This window comes from Hypanus sabinus, chromosome 3 (assembly GCF_030144855.1).
Source record: "Hypanus sabinus isolate sHypSab1 chromosome 3, sHypSab1.hap1, whole genome shotgun sequence".
In the NCBI taxonomy this organism is placed as follows: domain Eukaryota; kingdom Metazoa; phylum Chordata; class Chondrichthyes; order Myliobatiformes; family Dasyatidae; genus Hypanus; species Hypanus sabinus.
Genome location: NC_082708.1, coordinates 73766589 through 73780927, shown reverse-complemented (window position 1 = coordinate 73780927; position 14339 = coordinate 73766589). Strand labels below are relative to the sequence as shown.

At 40.3% G+C, this 14339-nt stretch overlaps 1 protein-coding gene and 1 long non-coding RNA gene across 4 annotated transcripts in view; one reads left to right on the top strand and one right to left on the bottom strand.

The window, feature by feature from the left end:
• Positions 1–14339, bottom strand: part of arhgap42a (Rho GTPase activating protein 42a) — a 296355-nt gene that overhangs the window by 30157 nt on the left and 251859 nt on the right. For all 3 annotated transcript variants that reach the window (XM_059964663.1, XM_059964665.1, XM_059964664.1), the window contains exons 15-17: positions 6587–6671; positions 5666–5724; positions 1774–1879 (exon numbers count right to left, since the gene is read on the bottom strand). In XM_059964663.1, the coding sequence (XP_059820646.1) occupies positions 1774–1879; positions 5666–5724; positions 6587–6671 (250 nt within the window). The remainder of the gene's footprint in view (positions 1–1773; positions 1880–5665; positions 5725–6586; positions 6672–14339) is intronic.
• The window catches only part of LOC132391454 (uncharacterized), a 35078-nt gene continuing 21422 nt past the window's right edge, over positions 684–14339 (top strand). Inside the window, exons 1-2 of the long non-coding RNA XR_009511213.1 lie at positions 684–1066; positions 9751–9866. This is a non-coding gene — a long non-coding RNA (uncharacterized LOC132391454). The remainder of the gene's footprint in view (positions 1067–9750; positions 9867–14339) is intronic.

The window sequence follows — 14339 nt, the reverse complement described above, 5'->3', positions numbered from 1 at the left end:
TTTCTCTGCTACATTGACTGTCCTGCTGTACGTGCTACTTATTACTATTTACTTTAAATTGCACATTGCTCATTGAGACGGAGACATAACAACGATTTTTACTCCACATGTATGTGAAGGATGCAAGAAATAAAGTCAATTCAATAAATATCATTATTAATGTATTTTATGTGAAATACACGATCCCAAAATAATGCAAAGATTTTTAATATCCTATTAAGACACATTGCACCATCATATTTTCTACAAGCACAGACTGCTGAAACATAGACCGTCTGGGTTATGCAGTCTGGCCAAACAATAGTTAATGTCCTCTGTTGTCTGGTAAATAAATGTGACCTTCCCATATTCTGCAAATATTGTAAAAATACTGTAAAAATTGTAAAAACACTAATTTTCTAACACAAACATAAAGCATGCCAGTGGTTTGAAAAGTATGGTGTAATGTACTTAGACTAAATTTACTGATAATTATTGAACTTGTTATATAGAGTATTACTTGTAGATTATTAAATAAGTTTGCCATGAATTATAATGACCACTCTTATCCTTCCAAGATTGATATTTAATCAATTAGTGCGCTCAACTGAAAGAGGAAAGAAAGTATATCTACATTGCTATGAGCAAACACTATTTTAATTTTATCCTTAGAACATGTTCCAAGTATTTTCTGTACAATATATGAAATGAAAGTGTCATTCTTGAGTTAAAGTCATTACCACAGCCAAAATTGCAGCTTATTTCCTAAGGGTATTTTAATTTTAATTCACAAGCACGGAGTTATGCATTGCTATTTCTTATGTCTTGATTACTGAGTTAATACATTACTAATGAAATGTTCTCATTGCTATAGGAAATGAGAAAAACAATTTCAAACAGAAAAGTCCCACACAGAGCTCATGCTTGACCTGGTATCACGGGTTCTGGTGTCAATGTTGAAGATTCCCAGGGTTACTCTCCTGCCTCTATAGTACTGTGTCATTGCCTCAGGGAGCTTTACCATGTTGTTGAGGCAAAGCACACTGAGGATTGCACTGGGTGAATCTGGCATGTTGAGAAAAGATCTGTAAGTATGTTGCTTCACTAGCCTGTGGTTAAACAACAGTTTCCAGATGTTTGTAAGGAAGACTTTACAAGGCGAACTATGCTGGGAATGACTTTGATTTGACTGAATTCTGTTCTGTTGAACAATGCTTCAAGGCTTTCCTTTTTTTATTTCTGTTATAATGTAATGTTAAAAATGAGATAGCTTGATAGGCAAATTCAGAGAACAATTAGAAGTTATCTTTAAGGACTCTAAAAACATTAGTTAACATTATCATCAGAGAGGTAGGCTCTCCCTTGTGAATCTACCTTACATTCTAATAGGACTTCAGACTCAGATATGAATTGTCAAACTGCTGAGCCAAACTGTCACTCAAACATCACAAAAGAGGACAATATTTACTTCCAAATTAACTTTAAAACTAAAATTGAGAACAACCTTTGATGGAGATTCAATAATAAATTTAACTGGAAATTAAATCACTCAAGCTTTACTCTGATCTTTACTGGCAACACCTGTACACTTCAAACAGATTATACCATCCCATTAACCACACACATCCACTAACATTGCTAAATTTTGCGAGAGTGAATTTCAACATTGCAGGACAATGAAATCATGAACTGTGTGAAAATTCAGTAATAACAAGATAAAGCTGTTGAAAATACAAGCTAAGTTAGGTGAGCATAATCAATTTAGCAGAAATTGAGTGAAGATAAGCCACTTACTTCACCAAATGTTTTAGCAGAAGTTCAAGCATCTCTTTGTTCTTATCCGGTAGTTTATAAACTAATGCATGAACGGCACGCACTCTGTAGTTCTGATCATCTGACTCTGCAGAAAAGTTCATAGATTCAGTGTGCTGGTTGTTTTAAATCATTATATACCATTATTTCAGTTTGTACATTCATTCTTTTGTTTAAAGAAGTATGTATTTTAAATAATTATTATATCAATGACTTAATACTCAATTGGCTCTTCATCAAATCAACTGCAGCAAACTATTACATTAATCACCTGAACATTTGGTTCTTGAGATACTGAGGGAATAGAAATTACTCTATAAAATAGTTCTCAACTTAACACAATTGTTTCACCAATTATACTTACCACGACTCATCTTTATTTGCTATCTCGAAAGAGAACTGAAGCATCAACGTTATTAATTAATGAGCTATCTTCATTCCTACTTTAGCTGTGTCTTTTAGCCTGCCTCTCTCCCCAGCTTATTTCTTAAAAGAAAATGTTCTTCGGTCCTTTAAGATGAAATCTAAGTCTGCTCATTATTTTTTCCATGAAGTTAAAACTGTTACTAGTCCCCCTCCCTCTTCCTGAACTTTGCACCTATAACCCTCTCTATTTTATAAACACAACAGATTCTACAGATGCAGGAAATCCTCCCTTTCCAGTCCTGATTAAGGGTCTCAATTCAAAATGTTGATTGTTTATTTATTTCCACTGATGCTGCCTGCCCTGCTGAGTTCCTCAGCATTCTGTGCGTGCTGCCCTCTCTAATTTATTTCCATAGCAGGCTCATGCCACCTCCAAGCTCATTTTGTCCATAACAACCATCTCCTCCAACCCTTTTATTCTCCTCAAACCATGAACCTCAAACTTCCTTCCTTGGTCTACATACAGGAAACGGCATTGCAGGACAGGCACTGGCATTGATAGAAGACTGGCTGACTGGCAGGAGGCAAAGAGTGGGAATAGAGTGGGTCTTTTCTGGTTGGCTGCTGGTGACTAGTCATGTTCCACAGGGCTCAGGATTGGAACTGCTTCTTTTTATGTTATATGTCAACAAATTGGATAATGGAATTTATGGCTTTGTACCCAAGTTTGTGGACAATATAAAAATAGGTGAAGGGGCAGGTAGTGTTGAGGAAGCAGGGACTCTGCAGAAGGACTTAGAATGGGAGAAGGAGCAAAGATGTGGGTGATAAAATATCGTTTAGAAATGTGTGTCATACACTTAGGTAGGAAGAATGAAGGTGTATACTACTTTCTAAATTCAGAGGTGCAAAGAGACTTATGAGTCCTCATGCAGGATTCCCTAAAGGTTAACCTGCAGGATAACTCTATCTAGGCCTTTCAATATTCGATAGCTTTTATTGACATTTCCTGCGCCCCCCCCCCCAATTCTTCTAAGCTCAGAGTACAGGCTCAGAGTCATCAAAAGCTGGCTAACCTGTGAGTCAGTGGTAAGGAAAGCAAATGCAATGCCAGCATTAATTTCAAGAGGACTAGAATAGAAGAGCGAGGATGTAATGCTGAGGCTTTATAAGGCATTGGTCAGACTCCACCAGGAATATCATGAGCAGTTTCAGCCCCATATCTGAGAAAAGATGTGCTGGCATTGGAGAGGGTTCAGGAGGTTCACAAGAATGATTCTGGGAATGAAAGGGTTAATGTTTCCAGAATCATTCTTGTCAACCTCCTGAACCTGCTCCAATGCCAGCTTTTGCTGGCTCTGAGCCTGTACTCTGAGTTCAGAAGAAGAATGGGGGGGGGGGGGGGGGGGGAATGTCATTAAAACCTATCGAATATCGAAAGGCCTAGATAGAGTAGATGTGGAGAATGCTTCCTACAGTGGGTGAGTCCAGGACCAGAGAGCACAGCCTCAAAAAAGAGGGATGTCCATTTAGAACAGAGATGAGGAGGGATTTCTTTAGCCAGAGAGTGGTGAATCTGTGGAATTTATTGCCACAGGCAGCTGTGGAGGCCAGGTCTTATGAGGAAAGGTTGAACCATCCAGTGCTTTTCTCCTTGAAGCCAAGGACAATGAGAGCTGACTTGACAGAGATAAAGTGGACAGCCAGCGCCTTTTCACAAGGGCTGAAATGGCTAATATGATGCGGGGGTGGGGGGGGGGGGGGAGAGAGATGTCAGAAGAAAGAGTACAGTAAGTGCATGGATGAAAGAAAAATGGGCTGTGCAGGAGGGAAGCATGATGTTGATCTTGGAGTAGGTCAAAAGGTCAGCACACGTTGTGTGCTGCACTGTTCTGTGTTTCATGTAATGCGTGTCAAGTTGTTTCTAAGTCCTCCACATATGGAACAATCATATCAGGCAAAAATGCCTGGAAATGTGCAGTGGCTTTCAACAATGTATAATGCAGACTTGGATGCCCATTCCTCCACACTGAGCTGTAAATGTGTGACAAATGAATATTGGTCATTCTGCAAGAAAAGCCTTTACAATTGTCAAAAGACCTACTTTGCTGTGAATTAAAATAGACAGCTCAAGCTTGGAGGGGGAGGGGAGTTCATGGAGCTTAGCAATTCCAAATGCCTATTAAACAGGTCCATATAAAATAATTACAATACATCATGAAAATTGTCTTCCTTGGGTTCCCTCCTACTGAAATATGACATAATTGATCATAAATTACTGCTCAACCAATTAAAAACCATGGGACCAATTCACCATCAAATTCACCCTGTTTCTGCTTCTCTCCAGGCACCAATCAGTCCACAGTCCCACTCACCTCTGAGCTTCCAGAGGCTTACTTCCATCGTGCCACGATTCCTACAAGCTGCATCACAAGCTACCTGCTTCATTTGCTACTCAATGGCAATCTTTCGTAAGAATGGGTTTTAGAAACATAGAAAACCTACAGCACAATACAGGCTCTTCAGCCCACAAAGTTGTGCTGAACATGCCCCTACCTTAGAAATTACTAGGCTTATATATTGCCCTCTATTTTTCTAAGCTCCATGTACCTATCCAAAAGTCTCTTAAAAGACCCTATCGGATCTGCCTCCACCACCGTTGCCGGCAGCCCATTCCACACACTCACCACTCTCCGAGTAAAAAAACTTACCCCTGACATCACCTCTGTACCTACTCCCAAGCACCTTAAACCTGTGTCCTCCTGGGGCAGCTATTTCAGCCTTGGGAAAAAGCCTCTGACTATCTACACAATCAATGCCTCTCATCATCTCATACAACTCTATTAAGTCACCTCTCATCCACCGTCACTCCAAGGAGAAAAGGCCGAGTTCATTCAACCTATTCTCATAAGGCATGCTCCCCAATCCAGGCAACATCCTTGTAAATTTCCTCTGCACCCTTTCTATGGCTTCCACGTCCTTCCTGCAGTGAGGCGACCAGAACTGAGCACAGTACTCCAAGCGGTGTCTGACCAGGGTCCTATAAAGATGCAACATTACCTCTCAGCTCCTAAATTCAATCCCACGATTGATGAAGGCCAATACACCATATGCCTTCTTAACCACAGAGCTGCTTTGAGCGTCCTATGGACTCGGACCCCAAGATCCCTCTGATCCTCCACACTGCCAAGAGTCTTAACATTAATACTATATTCTGCCATCATATTTGACCTACCAAAATGAACCACTTCACACTTATCTGGGTTGAACTCCCAGATAAGTTTTTCTTTGGGCTTTTCCTTGTAAAGTTGTTCAGTTGCAGGTGATGCCTTAGGCATTGATTGCAATAGAACTCAGCAGCTACAGATCAATACTCAAAATACTCATTGGCCAATTAAGTGTGCAGGTTTAATGAGCACTCTCCTGAGGAGAAGTATTTCTAGGTCCACTTCCTTTATCAATGTGCAGAAAGGAATACCGAATCTTTATCGATAATACTACTACTCACTGACAGCAGCAATTAAATCTTTATGCAACTTGTAAGTCATCAATGGCTCTACAAGACACCTAGAACAAAGAAAAAAATATCTTGTTAGGGTTAAAGCATTTTGCAACATTAAAGCAATTCCCAACTAGTTATACTAGCAATAATCTTGCAAATATTACTTATGTGCATCTTAGAATTCCCCTTAAGTGGCAAAATAATACTGCCATAAGCAAAATTGCAACAAGCGACCTTTGTGATATTTTTTCTGTAGGAAGGTAATAGTTTGGCGGCCCAGATTTTACGCTGAATAATGAGTTGTTCAACACTGACCTATAAGACGCTGTTCAAATACTGCCGCTTTCCCAAGACAATTACTACACCAAACCGACTGTACCCCCAAAGGCAAATGCCTGCATTCTGACAGAATCCAAAAGGCCCAAGTCACTTAATGCTGGGGCAAAGGGTACCGGCAGAACAGGCCAAATTTAAAAACCAGCTAAATCACAACTCTTTGGTTAGCTACAGCCAAGGCTTTTAGAACATTGAGACAAGCCATGTATTGCTTCAAAATCTCAGTCCCCGAATGGCCATGTTTATTCCAGTTCAGTCTGTTCTGCTGGAAGCTGGGGACCTCGCCCTTAGGTAAGACTGAGTACAGAGTAAGTGTTTCATCATGTTAACAGCCTGCTTGCTGCACTCACTAATCTGTGCAGACGTTCAATGAGGTTCCATGGGCAAATGGAAGCTTCCCGGCAATGTCATAGCTAAATAATTCCAGTCATATTCCCAGGACATAAAAGGGGCTGTTCAGCCCATCTCTGCTGGCTCACAGAGCAGTCTCAATAAATCGCAGCTCCACAAAAATGATGTTCTGGATACAGAGGCTCATGTCCCTTGTGTTTAAAGATCAGACATGGTATCCTTTCTCTGCATTTTCCCTACCTGAGGTAGTTTTTAAGTCCACTTGTAATTGTTTTCATGTCCCACAATTCAGTGTCAAGATCCATATCAGGAGGTGCTTTCAGTGCTTTGAAAATAAAAGAAAACCTAATATATTAGGTTTTAACATCTAGAATGAATCAACTTTACAAAATGATCAAGTACATAAATATCCCATTTTTAGGATAATAAATTTGAGAAGTTTTCTAAGCAAATTTTATAAAGTAACTAAACATTAATAGTGAAAAATAATACTTAAATTTAGGTTATAAATGTATTTGCATATGTCTATATTTGAGTGTGATGCAAAGGAATTTAAAATGCTAGGTACATTTGGTTAGCCTCTATGCATATCGTGAATATGGAATTTGCAGCATATACCATTATATTAATAATTGTATTATCATGGAATAGTTTAGCTTAGTAGTTTGGGCACATGAAATAGGTAATAACTGCTGACATTAATTGGCATGAAACCTACAACTGAACTCACTCTCACAATTATAACAAGCACTCACGTTCCAATCATCACAGTTCTTTAATGCAAGACCGAACATTACCTAGGGTCTGAACACCATCGATTTCTCCAACCTCGGATACATTTCCCCCTCCACCTCCCCTCTTCATTTCCTCACACTGGCCTCTTACCTATTCTCCACACCTACCTATCATCCCCTCGGTGCCCTTCCTCCTTCCCATTCTCCTATGATTCACTCACTCCACCTATCAGATTCCCTCTTCTCCAAGCCCTTACCTTTTCCACATCACCTCCTAGCTTCTTACTTCATACTCCTTCCCCATCCACCTAGCAACAACTAGCTCATCCTCTTTCCCCTCCCCCTTTCTTTCCGGTCCCGATGAAGGGTCTCAGCCCGAAACATCGACTATTGATTCATTTCCATAGGTGCTGTTTGATTTGCTGAGTCCCTCCAGCATTTTGTCTGTGTTGCTCTGGCTTTCCAGCTTCTGCAGGATCTCGTGTTTCTGAATACCATCTAATCGAAGACTCAATACTGTCTATACCTGAGCCAATACCGAGGAGCTCACCAGTATGGAGTATGAGGTTGCTTTGAAGATTTTTCTTCACAGGAAGAACTTCCTTTTCTTTCGTTTTCAGGCCCTATTATTATCTCTGGTGTTCAAACCTCCAATGGCCAATTTTGGAGGGATACTCTGCCTATGCCAGTTCTCCAACCGATCCGCTGCCTCCCCCCCCGGCAATCCCCACCCACACACCAAACAAAGACACATTTTCCTCAATACAAGCACCCTCACTAATGAAGCTTTAGGAGTTTGCTGAGGCAAAGTCACAAAGGGCCTGGTCCTACAAGGCCTGGGATTGTAGATTCCAAGATAAACATAGCATGGAATGCTATGCACAGTAGAATATTCCTTCAGTGTTCCCAACAAAACTGATACCAGACACTGCACAGTGATAACTCAACATGTTTTCACATATTGAAGAACACTAGGGCTGAAAATATTTGCCTTTTCCATTATTTCTAGTAATAAAAGTTAAAAGTGATGTTTTAAGTATTTTGATAGCCATGTGTAAAAACGATGCATGAGGCAAAGTGGTTCTCAGATTACTTCTATTGTTTGAAGATGTTTTGCAATTATTTGGGGGAAGGAAAAGGCCAAGTCAAACGACGTCATGAGAATTTAATTCACGTACAGGGCGGCACAGTACTGTAGAGGTTAGCACAATGCTTTGCAGTACCAGTGACTTGGGTTCAATTCCCAATGCTGCCACCCAGTTTCAATTCTCAACACTGCCCGTAAGGAGTTTGTACCTTCTCCCCATGTTCGTGTGGGTGCTCCGGTTCCATCCCACTATCCAAAGACGTAGTGGTTGGTACGTTAATTTGTCATTGTAAACTGTCCCATGATTAGGCTATGGTTAAAAGAGATTGTTGGGTGGTGCCCCTCGAAAGGCCAGAAGGGAGGAAGGGAGAGAGGTATAGATGGATAGATAATATTGAGTGGGTTTCCTTCACTGTTGACTGCACTGTCTGATCACTAAATTTCACTGGAAATTAAAATTTTTGATTTCAGTATATTAAATTCTTAATCACTGATGCATTAATTTGCCCCTTAATCTGCATAAATGTTCGACAAAAATAACACCTAAACATCTTTGACACTCTATCCTTTCCTGTTCCTTTGAGCAGGTCCTAAACGAGAAAGTTCAACAAATATCTTACTGTGAAAAATGCACAATTTAAATTCAGGCTGTTGTTTCCCCTAGCTAGTGCAGATATGAGAAGTGGTTAATATTTACTCAAAAAAATTATTTTTACAAAAATTACCTTTAAAGTTTCAAAACCACAATTATTGACCGCAGTCAAAGAGTAAACATCAAAAAGGAAGATGAGTCAGTGCTCAAAACAGCAAGGATGTCCAGATGGATCCAGATAAGTAATAATTAAAGCAGAGGTCAACTGTTCTGTGGTCGTTGAGAAGATGCATTAAATTTCAATCCCAATCACCATGACTGTAATAGTGAATATCTTTCCTCAACTTCATTGCAAATAAAACCATACACCTCCAGTGTCCTTCCTCCATCTGGGAATTCTACAAAAGATGTTTGCCCTGAAACACTGTTTCTCTTCCTATAAAATGACCAACTTGCTGAGGATTTCCAACATTACTATTTTTACTTTAGATTTCCATCATCTGCAGTTTCATTCTATTTTCTTTTCCTTCAATGTCTGTTTCCCTTCTCATCTTCAAATTATCATGTCAGAAGTGCTCTCAAAGACCCAGTGTCATACTCCAGCTTATTCTTCACCTACACTCTACTTCTTAAGCGGCATCATAAGCTGTGTGGAGCCAGTAAACATCAAACATCAAAAGTAAACCATGAAGCACATTAAAGGAAAACCTTCACTGCACCAGTAATCTGCAAGGTCCATGACCAAGTATATTATTCTTGTTCATTTAATTTGAATTACTGGATAATCATAAAATAACTATGCTATTTCAATTATTTTGAAATAATAGGTTGATTTTGAGTGCTGGAGATAAATTTCAATTAACAGATGTGTTACATAATAAAAGCATAATTCTTGTTATTTAATACATATTCTGATAATGTTTTGAATTGTCGAGTTATCACTCAACTTGAAAAATGTGGCCTAATTCATGAGTATGAATTTTTTTTCCAGCATGTCTTTTTGGCAGGTGATCTTGTGCTTTTGGTATATAATCATGAGACATCATTCGTGCCTTCTGAATGAACTCTTATTGCCCTCAACAACTTCAAAGATCATAAAAGGATCAGGTAAAATGTAGTCCTAATTAAGTTTCAATAATATGGTCTCTTAAAGTTCTGTTCAGAGAAAGGCTGTCTAGTATAGTATTGTTTCCGATGTTGGGGAAGTCCAGAACGAGGGGTCACAGTTTAAGGATAAAGGGGAAGCATTTTAGGACTGAGATGAGGATAAACTTCTTCACACAGAGAGTGGTGAATCTGTGGAATTCTCTGCCACAGGAAACAGTTGAGGCCGGTTCATTGGCCTCATTTAAGAGGAAGTTAGACATGGCCCTTGTGGCTAAAGGGATCGGGGGTATGGAGAGAAAGCAGGTACAGGGTTCTGAGTTGGATGATCAGCCATGATCATACTGAATGGTGGTGCAGGCTCGAAGGCCGAATGGCCTACTCCTGCACTTATTTTTCTATGTTTCTATGTTTAAAGAAATACAAAAACAAGAAACCAGTAGCCAGTGAATCATAGCTTTAATTTGTACAAATTAGTTGTTTAATAATGAAAGAAACTGCTTTGGAATGTACCAAAGTCTTTAATTAAGAACTTATTACTTTAAAAATCTATTTCTTAAACTTAACTACTTTGCTTTACAAGTATTATTGTAAAACAGACCCTTTGATGCTTGGTCAGGTCCACTGCCCATGATATTCCAATGTTCACCATTGCTTTTTGTGTCCAATCATTCTGGTTATCCGTAGATGGAGGGGGCTGTGAACTGCCATACCAGGTGGCCTTTTGGCAGAGCATGCTATCAAAAGTTTGTGAACTGCATATGAGTGCCACTGATATGCACCAGCAGCTGACCTCCAGCTCATTCCTGACTTGCACAAGCACAGAAATCGAAACAAAATAGCTCAAAAGTTGCTGCTAACTTCCAGCCTTTATTTGGGTAGATTAGTCAATTAAGATGATGAACTTTAACACTGCATGAAAGCAATGTTGCTCTAGGAATACCGTGATCCTTAAGTGCAGTAAGAATGGCTCCATCATCCTTCTGGGGACACTTTTAAAATTCTGTTCAATGCTAATTTATTACTTTTTCACACATTAGCAGCATATGAATGTCAGGGGCAGAGCCTCTATGTAAATTATGTAAATGTGTAGCTAAAATATACCTCTACTTGCACAGCACATTTCAAATAAACACTGTTTTTTTTAAAGTACAATTGTCTACCATGAAAACATGGTTGGAATTTTCTATTAACCTAGATTCTCTAGGTTTATTCCAATTTCTCACTGTTCCACCTTTATGTTGCATGACGTCTTTCATTCCCCACGTTCATCCTTTTACTGTTCTCTACTATCAGCATCACAATCTCTTTTCTATCCTGGCTTTAGTTACTAAATCCTTATGTAATTGATTTGCTATGTGTCCTGAAATAAGTAGCAACATACTTTGACTCCCTACAATGCTTCCTGCTTGCCTTCCGAGTCTAACGATCAGCTCTCATCTCTACATTTCTGGCCGTTTTGAGCTTCATAATTAACACCGTGCATGTGCAATTCTCACATCGTCCTTTACTGCTGAAGATGCTTTGGGGAATCCTCACTTCCTTTCATGTGGAGTCCTCACATTCACTTCGAAAACTTGACATTGACTTCACTACCATAAGGGAAGGGATGGCTGCTGGATGTTTCAAAAGGCACAGGGAGAGAGCTGAAAGGGGTGGAGGAGTCATGTGCTAATCAACGATAGTATCACAACTGCAGAAAGGAAGGATATAGTGGACGGATTGGCTACTGAGTCAGTGTGGGAGGAAGTCAGCAACAGGATGGGAGGAATATTTTATAGACCCTCGTCCTCTCCAATGCAAAAGAGACACTGAGGAACAAACGCATCAGTAGGCAGATTTTGGAAAGGTGAAAAAATAACAGCATTGTTGTACTGAGTGACTTCAACTTTCCTAATATTTATTGGCACCTCCTTAGTGCATGAGGTTTAGATGGAACAGAATTTGTTTGGTGAGTCCAGGAAGGATTCCACACAAGATGTGGACAGCCTAACCAGGAGAGGCTAAACTGGATCTAGTACAAGGCAATGAACCTGGTTAGGTGACAGATCTCGTGGTGAGTGAGCATTTTGGAGACAGTGACAACAACCCCCTGACCTTTATCATAGCCTTGGACAAGGATAAAAGCAGCCAGAATGGGAAAGTATTTAAATGGGGAAGGGCTAATAAGGAGGGCATTAGGCAGGAACTTTGGAGAGTAAATTGGAAACAGATGTTCTTAGTATCTCCCTCAGTGTCAAAAAAACAAAGGAGTTGATCATGGATTACAGGAGAAACGGAGACAGGCTAGCCCTTATTGACAACAATGGGACTGGAGTTGAGAGGGTGAGTGGTTTCAAGTTCCTCAGTATACACATCACTGAGGATCACCTGGACTGTACATACCGGCTGTGTGGTGAAAAAAGCACAACAGTGCCCCTTTCACCTCAGATGGCTGAAGAAGTTTGGCACAAGTCCCCAGATCCTCAGGACTTTCTACAGGGGCACCATCGAGTGCATCCTGACTGGCTGTGTCACTGGCTGGTACAGGAACTGTACTAGCCTCAATCGCAGGCCACTGCCGAGTGGTGCGGACAGCCCAGCGCATCTATAGATGTGAACGTTCTTCTATTCAGGACATTTAGAGCAACAGGTGTGTAAAAAAGGTCCAGAAGATCATCAGGGACTCCAGCCATCCTAATCACAAACTGTTTCATCTGCTACCATCTGGCAAATAGTACTGCAGAATGAAGGCCAGGACCAACAGGCTCCGGGACAGCTTTTTCCACCAGGCCATCAGATGTATCAATACACATTGATCTGATTGTGTATCTGATCGTACATTGATCTGATTGCGTATCTGACCGTACATTGATCTGATTGCGTATCTGACCGTACATTGATCTGATTGCGTATCAGACCGTACATTGATCTGATTGCGTATCAGACCGTACATTGATCTGATTGCGTATCTGACTGTACATTGATCTGATTGTGTATCTGATCGTACATTGATGTGATTGTGTATCAGACCGTACACTGATCTGATTGTGTATCTGATAGTACAGTGATCTGATTGTGTATCTGACAGTACAGTGATCTGATTGTGTATCTGACAGTACAGTGATCTGATTGTGTATCTGACTGTACATGCATGTATATGAAACAATTATGCATATAATTTCAGTGTTTGGACAATATCCTCTAACATTCTCCCCTTTATTGCTTGGACATTCTGACGGAGACGCAACATAATGATTTTTCTCCCTTGGACACAAGAAATAAAAATAGATAGAGAAATAAATTAGGGAACTATACAATGGAAACGTGGAGGTTGTTTTAGGAGCACTTGAATGGAGTTCTGTATAGGTTTATCCCATTGAGGCAGGGAAAAGATGGTTGGATGAAGTAACCACAGTTAACAAGAGATGTGGAACATCCAGTCAAGAGGAAGAAGGATGCAGTTTATGAGCAGCATCAGACAGGGCTCTTGAGATTTGTAGAGTTGCCAGGAAGAAGCTTAAGAAGAGACGCAGGAAAACTGGAAGAAGGCATGAAAAGGCCTTGACAAGTAAGATCAAGGAAAATCCCAAGACATGCAACACGTACATAAAGAACAGGATGATGACTAGAGTTAGGGTAGGACCTATCAGGGTTATGCCTGGAATCGAAGAACATAAAGAAGGTGCATAATGAATATTTTTCTTCACTATTCACTAGTGAAAGGGACCTTGAAGAAGGAGAGGTCAGGTAGAATTGGCTAATGCGTCGAGGTTAAGAAAGAGGATGTGCTGAAACTTTTGAGAAACAATAGGAAAGGCAAGTCCTAGAGGCCATACGGACTACATCCTGTTACCATAGCAAGTGAGGTAAGAGATTACTGTACCATTGGCGATGATTTTCATGACCTCCCTGGCCACAGCAGTAGTACCAGTAGATTGGAGGGTGGCAAATATCATACCTTTGTTCAAGAATGGTTATAGGGATAATCCTGGGAATTATAGACCATTGAGTCTTACATCACTGGTGGACAAACTATTGGAGAATATTCTTAGATAGGGTTATGAGTATTTGGGGAAACATAGTCTAATTAGGGGTCGTCAGCATGGCTTTGAAAGGAACACGTTGTATCTCAGAAGCCTGGCTGACTACTTGGAGTAAGTGACAGAACAAGTTATGAAGATAGAGTGGTGGATGTAGTGTATATGGATTTTAGTAAGGCGTTCAACAAGGTTGCTGATGGGAGGCTCATTCAGAAGGTCAGGAGGCATGGGACCCAGGCAGGCTTGGCTGCATGAATTCAGAATTTGATTTTCCACAGAAGGCAGTGAGTGATAGCAGGTGTTCTGTGGATAGCAATAGAACATTGACAGGATACAGAAATGGGCTGAGAAGAGGCAGATGGAGTTCAAACTGGAAAAGTGTGAAGCGATACACTTTGAAAATTTGAACTTGAAGGCAAAGTGCAAGGTTAATGGCAGTACTCCTAACAGAGTG